The 12,145-nt window shown below is 34.6% G+C and overlaps 2 protein-coding genes across 3 annotated transcripts; both read left to right on the top strand.

Moving 5' to 3' along the window:
• The first annotated feature begins 38 nt into the window (after positions 1-38).
• Positions 39-3,304, top strand: LOC145963420 (inosine triphosphate pyrophosphatase). Its single transcript, XM_083085344.1, has 2 exons — positions 39-138; positions 1,294-3,304. Exon 2 carries the CDS (start codon positions 1,295-1,297, stop codon positions 1,859-1,861), a length of 567 nt encoding a protein of 188 aa, XP_082941470.1. The 5' UTR covers positions 39-138; position 1,294; the 3' UTR covers positions 1,862-3,304.
• A 606-nt stretch (positions 3,305-3,910) lies between these two features.
• Vhdl (larval-specific very high density lipoprotein) lies at positions 3,911-11,820 on the top strand. Of its 2 annotated transcripts, XM_083085333.1 has the most exons (17): positions 3,937-4,196; positions 4,396-4,461; positions 4,853-4,891; positions 5,563-5,861; positions 5,957-6,097; positions 6,165-6,338; positions 6,428-6,570; positions 6,646-7,023; positions 7,252-7,580; positions 7,645-8,264; positions 8,412-9,304; positions 9,497-9,626; positions 9,696-9,905; positions 10,001-10,351; positions 10,684-11,011; positions 11,140-11,431; positions 11,511-11,820. In XM_083085333.1, exons 2-17 carry the CDS (start codon positions 4,446-4,448, stop codon positions 11,698-11,700), a joined length of 4,533 nt encoding a protein of 1,510 aa, XP_082941459.1. In that variant the 5' UTR covers positions 3,937-4,196; positions 4,396-4,445; the 3' UTR covers positions 11,701-11,820. The 2 variants fall into 2 exon arrangements, with proteins under 2 accessions (XP_082941460.1, XP_082941459.1); XM_083085334.1 differs by lacking the exon at positions 11,511-11,820 and having other exon boundaries at positions 3,911-4,461; positions 10,684-11,036; positions 11,140-11,303.
• The last annotated feature ends 325 nt before the right edge of the window (positions 11,821-12,145 follow it).

The following is a 12,145-nucleotide window of genomic DNA, read 5'->3' as shown; positions in this document are numbered from 1 at the left end:
CTTCGTCTTTTATTTAAATAACGTTGGTAAGCCTTAAATAACATTGGTAAGCGTGAACGAGAAAGTAACACGTTGTCAGCATTGTCGACAGATTAGGAGTCACGATAAGTTTTAGCGAAGAATATTTCAATTAACGAGGTAATACATTTCTGTCATGTATCGAAATACAGCTATCAAAAGTAGTTAATTGTTTAGAACACGTGTTTACATATTCTCTTGTAATTAATTCATATCAATAAAGATTTGGCAAGTCAAATCCTACAGTGTAATTCGACGCTAGACAAGTTTAAAGCCGATTCTACAATGGACGCAACCGCAAGACGCAGATCGTTGATTCTAAGAACAACTCAGTCTGATTCGCTGTTGCGGACGACGCTACGTCAAAAAAATAAAATTGATCATCTTTCTACGAGTCTGCATTTTGCGATCTACGTGGATCTACGATCGGAAATATGTCGTTACGGTTTGCGTTTTACGTGTTGCGTCCATTGTAGAACCGACTTTTATGCACATGATGCCAACATCATGGCTGCGTTCGTTTTGACTCTTAGCGCTGAAAGCATCGCTCTATCTTCGTTTGATATTCGATGAGCAATAAAGACAGAATGATGCTCACAGCGCGTGAGCGTGCAAAGGGAACACAGCCCATGGGTCTGTTCTTTTTAGCTGCACTGCTGCACTAGTGCAATAAGTTGGAAAGAGACAAACATACTTTTTTCACTCTAACTAATTGCACTAGTGCAGCAGTGCAGCTAAAAAGAACAGGCCCCATGAAGAATATAAAAAGCGCGCGAAATTGGAAAGATATAAACAATAGATATCTACAAATAAACTGTAATGAATACGCGAGTAAAGTGTATATAACAATATAATTATGTATAATCCAATCTTTCAAGAATATTTAATAAATTGGAAATATTTAATAATTCACAAGATATAGTGGAATAAATTTTTCTGTTCATATTAATTAGCTTTACATTTTGTAAAAGATAAATCATAATTCTAATTATATTTGATTAATTTTGATCTAAACTGATGTGACAATTATATCAGCAAACTGAGAGTTAATCAAATAGACTTTTTTTGTAACATTGACCAAAGAATTTTTAAAATAATATATCGTATTTGGTTTAGGTTATAAAAGATAGATCATAATTATTAATTTTGACATAAGGTGATGTATAATTATGTCAGCAAAATAAGAGACTAGAAAATAGACTTTTTCAATAATGTAACATTGATAAAAAATTTTTCATTGAGATAATACACTATACAGTACCCAAATTGTTATAGGATGTCAAAACCTGTAGTATTTGTGACGAGCAACCCAAAGAAGTTGGAGGAATTCACTGCTATTTTAGGACAGAAGTATTCTCAGCGATTAACGAACATGAACATTGAGCTGCCTGAGTATCAGGGCGAGATAAATGAGATATGTCGAAGGAAATGTAAATCTGCAGCGACAATGTTAAAGGGTCCGGCAATAATCGAGGACACGTCTCTCTGCTTTAATGCGATGAAGGGTCTTCCGGGACCTTACATCAAATGGTTCCTCGAAAGACTCGGTCCCGAGGGTCTCTACAAAATGTTAGACGGATGGGAAGACAAATCTGCAGAGGCGGTTTGCACGTTTGCCTATTGTTCTGGAATTGACGCCAGAGTCTTTATATTTCAAGGTCGAACTCAGGGTACCATCGTAAGTCCACGAGGTTCCCGAGATTTCGGCTGGGATCCCTGCTTTCAACCACGGGGCTATGATAAGACCTACGCGGAATTACCAAAGGACGTCAAGAATCAAATTTCTCATCGCCACAAGGCGCTGGAGATATTTAAAGATTTTCTTATAAACAATATTCTTTAATTTTTATTGATTTTATATAATCAAATTACCATTTCTCTCATATGATCATTATCGTTTCGTTTTCAAGTTTCCTCTCTTTTTCGTGAAAATGTCGTACTTATTATAATTGTATAAGAAAATAATAATTTTTTCCTCACTTTGTTACAATCTTGGAATAATTATAAAATTAATTATAAAGACACATTTTCACGTCTTGTAAGATTTATTTGGTACAGTATAATCAAGATGATTGACCTTGATTGAGAAAATGGTGTTTATTATAAGTTACCTTAATTCTACCAGAGTAAGTTGTTTTGTCTTTATTTTATAACTTGCTCTGACCTGTAATGTTAATGTTCGATATCCATTTATCAGATGATTTTTCTCGCCAAAAACAACCAATTTCGATGTCTTATTACGATGATAGTTGTCGGATCATACCGGAAACATATGGAATAACCTGCTGGTAACATTGAAACTATCATGAGATACCATGCGTCTCAAAAAATCACGCGATGTACTTATTTGACGACTTCCATATTGAAAATTTTACGTGACGCAACAAATTGAAATATGAAATCATAAATATGTATTGTGTATATATATATATATATATATATATATATATATATATATATATATATATATATATATATATATAATCATCCGGTGAAAGATATTGTTAATCATATGAACCGATACACAAGTCACACAAGTCGTACACAAGTACTCATAATTAAAACTAAATCGCGTGTACAAAGATGACGAAATATTGTCGCTATTTAATTGCTTTATTTATTTATAAATAACGCGATTATGATTACCATTTACACGCCATATGTAAATAGTTTTGAGATGAATGCATGAAAAGTAAAAATGTATAGTCTTAAATTTAAGAAGCCTTCATGAAGAAAAATGTAACATAATGTTATATTTGTAGAGCATTGTTTGTAGAGCGATTAATATATTTTTATGAAATGCTTTTAATCGTTAATAAGTAATGCTAGTAAATAAAATTTTTAGCGTCATCATAGCGTTTTTAATAAGATTTTTCATAAAAATGTTATTCAGTTAAAAGATTTATGTTGTTGGCAATTAAACTGGCTTAACAATCGGTACCAATATAAATGAAAGTTAAATATATCAGCTGATCGTTAAACATTTAAGAATGATGTCTCGTGCAATGACAGAAAACCCATCTAAATTAATAATATAAATACATATAAGTATGTAAAAATTTATATAATCTCTGATAAATCTTTAATAGTATACTACTTGAAAACTCTACATGATTCAAAGAATCTAAGAATATAATAATATAAATCTAAGAATATAAATTCTGCAGAGAGAGAGAGAGAGAGAGATTATATAAATTTAACCAACATGGCTACATAACAAAAATTAATTTTGTTTCCCAAGATAATTATTGTCTAATAAAACGAGCAGCAATGTTTGCGAGACTCACATTGATAAGCATAATATATATTATACCTAACACAATGAAACGAGCAGATAACTGTACTTCGGTTGTCATATGGAAGCATTAGTAAACACGCAATCGTAGTTTGTTTTCTTCGCTTTATATATCAAACCGTGTGATAATTATTTAATTTACTCAATTAATGGAAAAATCGTTTAATTTGTCGAACATAATTACTCACGATCCCATTATCATTTAATGAAAAATACATGGCAAAAAAGAGGATAACTTTGACAAAGTTATTGAATTACTTCGCTGTAGTATGCATTGAAAAAAAATACTGGACAATACGTGTGATAATTGAGACGAAGAAACATGAGTAAATTGCTTTTTAACGCTAAATTTAATCCTCTGTGTCCTCTGTTTTTTTCACGCCAACAAGAGACAATAATATCGCGTATCTTACGTAAAATCGCGATGATACTCTTTAATAGCGAGTCGCGCCTTGAAATTAAACGTGAAGGAAAAAAAAACAAGTATTTCTACCGAGCGGCTGTAATCTCTTGTGCACTTTCATCTCGGCTATCTCGTTATTTTCGCGAGGTCGATTTTTTTTACCGAAAGATTGCTTTCTGCAGTCGCGTTCAGCTTATGTATTTACACGATTATCTTATGATCGTCAAAATATACCGATCGTTCGAATCTTAGCAACAAATCCGACTGAGGAAGCGTACGATCATTCCTTCTCATTGCATATGAATCACAGGTGATGCGATTACGTACATACAAACCGAAATAAGATCGCTGGATAATTAATTCTCAAGAGAAAAGAAAAAATCAACAATAAATTTTCCATCTGCTTGAGGAAGACGATGACGGGATCGATCCCAATCAGACGCTTGTGGTCGATACTCGAATTATTCTTGACATAAACGCGTAATTAAACATCTTTTAATATTTATATATACAGCTGTAGAGCCCGATGCCCGAAAGGGTTATCTCCTTGATTACACCGGCATGATCCTTTTCCTCTCTCTCTTTTTCTCCATGTGTACTCATAATACCCTCTCGTTGCCGGGTTATCGGTGCGCTTCTGCATTTTACCGGCAATTGCAAAACTTCGCGTCTTTAAAAGCGGAGGAATTGCGCGTACGCTAGCAGTTTCGCAACAGGGGCCACACTACGATGAATGCCCTTACCGGTAAGTCTCTCGCCACGAAGGACGCGAAAAGTATCCTCGTGTTTATCGTTTATTGTGAGAGAGATGCGTTCCAATCCGGAATTCGTCTTCTCTTCTTTTCTCTCGCGACCTTGATATTCTTTTAAAAAATGTACAAAATACGCGTGTGTCTCTCGGTGATAAAGAAACGAAAGGATGTCCATTTCGTGAATTTCGCGAGCTTTGCACTTCGCAAAGAAAGAATTGAGGAAAAGAACTCAAATACATAATATAATTACAGTTAATATAATTAATTAGTGAAAATGTCGTAAATAGAAATTTTACAATTCTTTAAGAGAATACGTTTCTCTAAAAAGAGTACATAGTACTATATATATTATATAAATTTATATTATATAAATTTTGCTTACAGTATTGCTGCTGTGCCTAACGGCGGCATGTGCAGTGCCAGGTGAGTTTTATATTTTAATTTTATAAATATTTTAGAAATAAGATGCTTATAAATAAATGTTTTTTTACTAATTTTTTTTACATTCAATAAACAATATTATTATACTACTTTATTTCTTAAAAAATATACCCGATTTCTACATGTAATTTTCTAAAGAAACTCTCTAAAGAGAGTCAATATTTAATTAAACAAAAATTATTAATTTATTGCGCATAAGAAACTTTTTTTCCAGCAAGATATAATTCGACAACATCGTCCAAAATGAATTTATCTTATCGTCATGCATTGTGATATTTTTTCTCGGGAAAAAATTTAATTCAGAAACTTGTGCGAATAACAAGATTGGAAATATTGACATCTTTTTTTAGGAAAACTCAATCATTTCCACATATTTTTTTTAATTTACTATTAGATTTCGACCTTTTATAATTGTTATATATGTAATTGTATTTAATACATGTTTTGAGAAATGATCTATTAAGTGCAAGATTAATTCGAAATATTTCTTTCTAAATCGTAGATATTATAAATTATTACGAATAATTGATAAAATGTATTTTGCTTTAATTAATAAATAACTTTTATTATAAACCGGAGTATCATATATCATACAAAAATATAAACATAGAATTATAATACGTCAACATTGATAAAATTTCATTATATTTTAGTGCACTTTCCTGCTGAGAAAACGGTAATCTACAATTATCATGCCAATGTAAAAACCGGGATTATCGAGCCAGCGCATTACGCTTCCCAGTTCGTTCTCGTCGGACAACTTCATATAAAGAAAGACATCAGTGATCCGACTTTGAACAATGCCTACTATGTTAAATTAAACAGTGTAAAATATGGCGTGCACAATGGTATGGTCGTAGATGATGAGCCGGTCCAGGTGGTTCACGAGCTCGAAGAAGCCACGCTGCAAATCCAAGAGCCGTTCGTGATTGTTTATGACGATCATGGCAAAGTAAACGTTCAGATTATCAAGGCGACATTCTAATAGAAAAAAATCTTATATCGTTTGTGTAGAAACTATTAAATGGTTTCATACTCTGGTTTCAGTTTCAAGGCATTAAAATGCTGGAAAGCGAGAGCTGTTGGTCGAAGAACATTAAGCAGGGTATCGCCTCGATACTGCAACTGGATTTAACGCACATCCAACTGCAAACCCCGATGCAGCCGCATGGTTTCGTCATGCATGAGGTAGGTAACGACTGATGGGAACATCCAGCGAAATCGGTTTAATGTTCTCTTTGGTTGTTACCACTAGAACACCATCCACGGTACCTGCCAAGTCACCTATGATGTTCATTCGGCGAACTCAGCAAATCCGGAAATTAACAATTTTGTTGTCACAAAACTGCACGACCCGAGAAACTGCAGTCACTTTGTTCAGCGTGTCTTTGATCACGTTGAATGCGAAAAATGTCACGTCGAACCTGTGGTAATTTTTTTATTTTTTGAGAATTATTTTTATCTATTAAATGTTTATTTAAGTTCTGCTTAATCATAATTAATATTTTTTCCTTTCAGGATGATATGATCACCGCCGCTAGAAGAGTTTTCCAGATCGAACAGCAAAACAATGACATTCTCATCAAACATATGGTTGCTCATTCAGTCTTCAATTATGTTCCTTTCAACGCTCTATCTCAAGCTCATTATCTCTTAACCAAGTAATTATACGATAATTATTGCACGCGCTATACACAAAGATAATTGTGCTATATTAATCTTATTTATTTCTTCAGTATTACTCTAGATTTACATTCCGTGGTGCCAATGATGGAAACACCTATGTCGACCACGAATTTCCAAAATGTGCCTATGATTCGCGACATCACCTTCAACAAACCTGTAGGAAATTATGCTCTCCATGCCGCCGAAGATCTCACTCATGGTCGACGTATTGTCAAATTGGACGTGCTTATCTCCAAACTTAAGAAAATGTTAGTCGAAGCCGCTGATTATCTTGAGGAGAATCATCTGGAAGCCAAAGAACCCGAATGGAAGCACGGACAAACTATAAACAGACTACAGTATACCATGAGTTACATGGATCTGGGTTCACTGGAACAAGTTTACAATACTATTCAAGATGCAAAAACACCGAAAGAAGTCACGATGAGGTAAGTAGCATATGGTCATTTTTCACGCTATAATAAAATCAATCAAAATTGGAGGTGCTAAAAATTAATAATTTGTTATAAAGAAATGTTATTTGTAACTTTTTATATAATGTAATTTTACATATAATACAATAAAAATAAATATTATATAATATAATATATTATAATAAATATATAATATAATATAATAAAAAACTCATTATTATAATCAATATCGTGATTTTAAAGAAACATCTTCTTGCGAATGATTCCAACTGTGGGCACATCCGCCGCCTGCTACTTCACGCGAAATGTCATCCGCAAACACAAAGTGACCGATGCAACCGCCGTCGCAATGTTGGCAAAATTGTCAATGCATGTCAAAATACCATCCGAGAGATTGCTTTTGGAAATGGAAGAGCTATTGAAATTAGACATTACCGTGTCATCCAACGTCAAGAAAGCCAGCATTCTTTGCTTCTCGATCTTGATTCGTAAAACATTCATGCATCAGCAAGGCGAAATCGCCAATCCTCTTCTCGAGAGATATCTTAATCGTTTTCTTGATCATGTTAAGAGTAAGTATTATATTAATTTTATAAATTGCATAATCTTGTAACTCCCTTTTTATAAATATTTTAGACGATCAATCATACGAGATGAAAATGGTGTATCTGATGGCGATGAAGAACGTTCAAGTAGGCAATATCGAAAAACTTTTAGAACCGATTATTCGCGGTGAAGTTATGGTATCCGAGAATCCGCATCATATTCGCGTTCAGGCAATCCGGGCCATCAAAAAGGCAATCGCCGATAAAGTCGAGTATACTCACAACCTGCTCTGGCCTATTCTTGCTGACGTCACTCAACCGCTGTCTATCAGAATTGTTGCTTATGACATCTTGATGAGCCAGCTGCCAAACATGCAACGACTTATGAATATCTATTGGTTTATGATCCACGAACAGAATAATCATCTGTACAATTATCATTATACTACCCTGAAAGGCCTCGCTAATTCCGTGGATCCTTGCCTCAGACCAGTTCGTGAAATGGCCAGGAAAGTCTTGCGTTATACAAAAATCAGACCGGAAACCATTGAACTTTCGTCTAAACATTTTGTTGACTATACAGATCCTGTGTACGAACATGGTGAATCTTTAAACACTGCTTGGGTTCTCGACGAATTAACTGGTTTGCCGCACGCTGGATATATCGAACATCGCGTGTCGGTCGCTCGTAGATCTGTCGAAAAATTCGGTGTAAGTAAAATTTAACATGAGTAAAATTTATAAAACATTAATTTTGCCTTGTAAACCGTCAAAAATGAAAGAAAAACGTTTTGAGTCTTTATATCAATTTTATATACAATATATTAAAAATATTTCTGTAACTTATCTCTATTTTAGATCTACTGGAGTGCCTATGGTCTGGATGAGATCATAAAGATAATCAAAGAAAAATTAATGGGAAGCACAGTGGAAAATTTCAGTGACAAACACGTAGAGGAAATCTTCATCCACGCCAAGCATAACATACCAGTAAAGAAACAAATACGGAAACCTGTTCAAATCGACATTTGTATCACGCTCAACGGTCACGTTATTTCCGCCAATCACTACGATCAGAATACCTTCAGGAATATGTTCACCGATATATTCCAGTTGAAACAAATAATGGTCGGCAATTTTCAGGAGATCATATATGACACCTTCTACGAGATGCAAGTACCCATCGATATGGGTCTGCAGGGAGTTTTCACCACTAAGATGCCTTACTTATTTTCGCTCAAATTCAATAATATTCATAACGAAATCAGGAAGCTATCTGTCAATATGAAGGCCGAGGTCGACACTCGCATCTGGAGGCATGGCGAATACGCCATGTCGATCTATAATCCCATCGCCGACGTTTGGCACTCGATTCGTCGCGCCACCGTTCAGGACGTCGCCTTGCCCATAGAGATGAACATCAGTTACAATCACGAGATGAAGAGTCTCAAAATCACTATGCCGAGACTACCGGTCACCAAATTGTCGTACACTGGTATACGATATCACGCGAAAAATCTGGTTACCATCACTGAAGACGAGCAAGACATTCTCAAGACTTGCTGCGCTACCTGTCATCATCATACGGTCGTACGCACTGGCGAGAAAATGAATTATCACGTCGCTGTGGATTCCAAAGATGTAGGTCTCAAGTACAGCATGTCAGTCTTTGATTGCGAGAACAAGATTGCTCCCGCAATCAATGTTCAAGAATGGCATCGTGCGATGTCTCCGGAACATAAGAATACTTGGTAAATATATCACGCTAAAATATTATATTCCACCTGTACATCGGTTGTATCAATGTCAATCAGTATCTATCAAATCTTCTTTTCTATTTATATTATGAAGAAAATAATAAGGACAAAATTGGATTAAAATATAATTTTTTAATTGTCGGAAAAATTTTTTAATGAAAAGAAATTGTATAATTTATTTGTTAGGAATTCGAAAATTGTTCAATACATCATGGGCATCCATCAAAAAGCGTTTAACGACTACATCTCACCGGCAACGAGTAGTTGCGGAATGATCATGAAGATGGAACCGAGTGTCCTTTATCCTATGTCGCAAGTGAGTAGTCAAAAATCTCATTCTATGAAGAAAGAAAATAATTTCTTATTCTCTTATCTTGTTCTCTAGGTCGATATGAATCTAAGAGTCTTCGTAGATGATGTTGATCAGCATATACATACTATCAGTAGCAAAAAGATTAACGTACGCGGTACTATCAACGCCATGGGAGTCCGCACATGGGACATGAACATAAACATTGATATGTCTCAAGGACACACAATTAACAACATCAAGATTCAAATGACGAGAGACACGCCAGGAGAAAAGAAATTGAAGGTAATTAATCAAACTACAAATAATAAATAAGAGATCTAACAAATTTAAATAATTTATTGATTATAAATTATATAATTACTTTTTATTTTTTTTAGATCTGCGTAGACGCTCAGAAGAGCTATCCGATTACTAAGACAGATCCTTTGAAACTCGATACCACAAAGGAAGAAACCTACACGAAAATGACCATCACTGCAGGATTCACGGATAACGATAAATGCGTCCGTGACGAAATGTTAATCGTGATGACCGTTAAGGGTGAAATGACAGAGGAACAAAAGAAGCAGATGAAGCATGACAGCGTGCATGGCTTTTGTATCAAGGATATTCAAAATCCGCAATTCCAGACTCGACAGGGCCATATTCCCAAAACTATGAACTGCATTCGCGAAACCATACAATACACGACCATGAAGAAGTACACCGTCAACACGTCATACAAGAAGGTAAGAAGAAAGAATATACATGTAACACACATATATACACATTTCTTTTAGTAATCAAATTAATAATGAAATTATTTCAAAATCTAATAATACGTAAGTAAGAAGCATAAATATTTTAAAATCACTCAACTTATTCATTATCTTTTAGAAATTTCTTAGCCACTTTTGGACATTGTTTAATTTAATTTACTTATGGAAAAAATGTAAGCATAATTTTTTCTATATTATAAACAGAAGTAGATAGTATATGTGCATGATCCAGATATTAATATATAACAAATAGAGAGAAAATGAATCTCTCTTATGAAATGAGAAAATAAATGTATCTTCAGGTACCTGTATCTGTGCTCTCGCAACTCGCTCTGATCGAAGACTCCATCCGTGTGTTGTATTGGCCACATGTGAAATACATCACAGATCGTACTGAGAGCGGTAATGCGAAGATCGTGATTGAGTTCTCCTCCGATCATAACGATGTTAATGCAACCATCGTCACTCCGGTCAGCGGATACGAATACGTTCAAGTTCCTTTACATCAACAATTATTTGAGGGTATGACTGTGAACAAGCCAGTACCGCAACCAGGATGGCTGGACGTCGTCATGGACAATACTCGTTTCTCCACAGCATCATTGTACAAAATGATGAAAGGCCAATCCGGTAAATCATCGCTGAATTCCGCTCAGTGCGTGATAAACACTTTTACTACTTATATATTTAAACATGATTATATATATAGATCATTCGAAAACTTTCACGTTATATTGTCGAGCGTCTTTCTCTTGCAGAGATCTGCACCATCTATCCTGAAATTTTGATCACCGGAAAGGACGTGATTCCATTCGTGACGTCTGATAAGTGGACTCTTGCATCCGGTGATTACATCGACCAGACGTATGCCATTTTCGTAAAAGCTGTGCAAGATAACGCGTTAGCCGTCAAAATATATATTGCCGGTCACGAGATGAACATCGTGCCGAACGAAAATCATATCGTCGTTACTGTCGACGGTAACGTGGTCGAGCAACATGAGAAAGGTATTGTGGTGCCGAAGGACGAGCTGAGGTCTTACGCAATCAAGTAAGTACAATAAATGATCGATCGCTCGATCACTGTACTCAGATCGAAAACAATTGCAATGATATATTTTCTTTCGTAGACTCACCGAGAACAACGAGCATCTGGTGGTCCAATCTCAACAGGTGCCAATAATGATGATGTGGACTCCCAACAGCGTGACTCTGATGCAGGATACTTCTCTGCAACATCGTGTGACTGGCCTGTGCGGATACATAGACAACATACATAAAGGGACACTTTCCAACATTTACACTGTCCCACATTTGTAATTCATAATATAACGTTATGTACGTTATATTCTTTCATCATTAAAAGTTAAATAGTAGGATGATAGTAGTAGATAGAAGTAGAAACAGAAGAAACAATAAACCTTTATTATTTTTCGTTTATCTGTGTAATAGTTTCTCCTTCGATCTAGCGAAATATATAAGAACGTCAAAAGAAAGGACATCTTTTCATCACTTTTTCATTTTTATAAGTATTCTTGTATAAGTATTTTTCAAAATATTATCAATCTCTTATCTCTTCAATAATATGTCTCTATCCTCAATATGTTTACATTTATCAATTATATAAAAAATTCTATTTATTCATATATTTTTCCACATTGGTAATACTGACATTTATTATTAAATATTAAAATAATAATTGTCACTGTCGATAATTAATAATTATATAACTAAAAAAATTGATATTTTTTCTTATATTTCACAT

The sequence above is a fragment of the Camponotus vicinus genome, unplaced genomic scaffold (genome assembly GCF_025532165.1).
Source record: "Camponotus vicinus isolate PSW18456_S1 unplaced genomic scaffold, iyCamVici1.0 SCAF_12, whole genome shotgun sequence".
NCBI lineage: Eukaryota > Metazoa > Arthropoda > Insecta > Hymenoptera > Formicidae > Camponotus > Camponotus vicinus.
Note: the sequence above shows the minus strand (reverse complement) of the source record. Positions and strands in the feature narration are given on the sequence as shown.

Excerpts from the sequence above, each read along its gene's own strand:
- Vhdl (XM_083085333.1), top strand. Across the intron at positions 4,892-5,562 it reads GGCGGCATGTGCAGTGCCAG|TGCACTTTCCTGCTGAGAAA; the intron begins GTGAGTTTTATA and ends ATTATATTTTAG. Across the intron at positions 7,024-7,251 it reads CCGAAAGAAGTCACGATGAG|AAACATCTTCTTGCGAATGA; the intron begins GTAAGTAGCATA and ends GTGATTTTAAAG.
- LOC145963420 (XM_083085344.1), top strand. The coding sequence starts at position 1,295 with ATGTCAAAACCTGTAGTATTTGTGACGAGCAACCCAAAGAAGTTGGAG.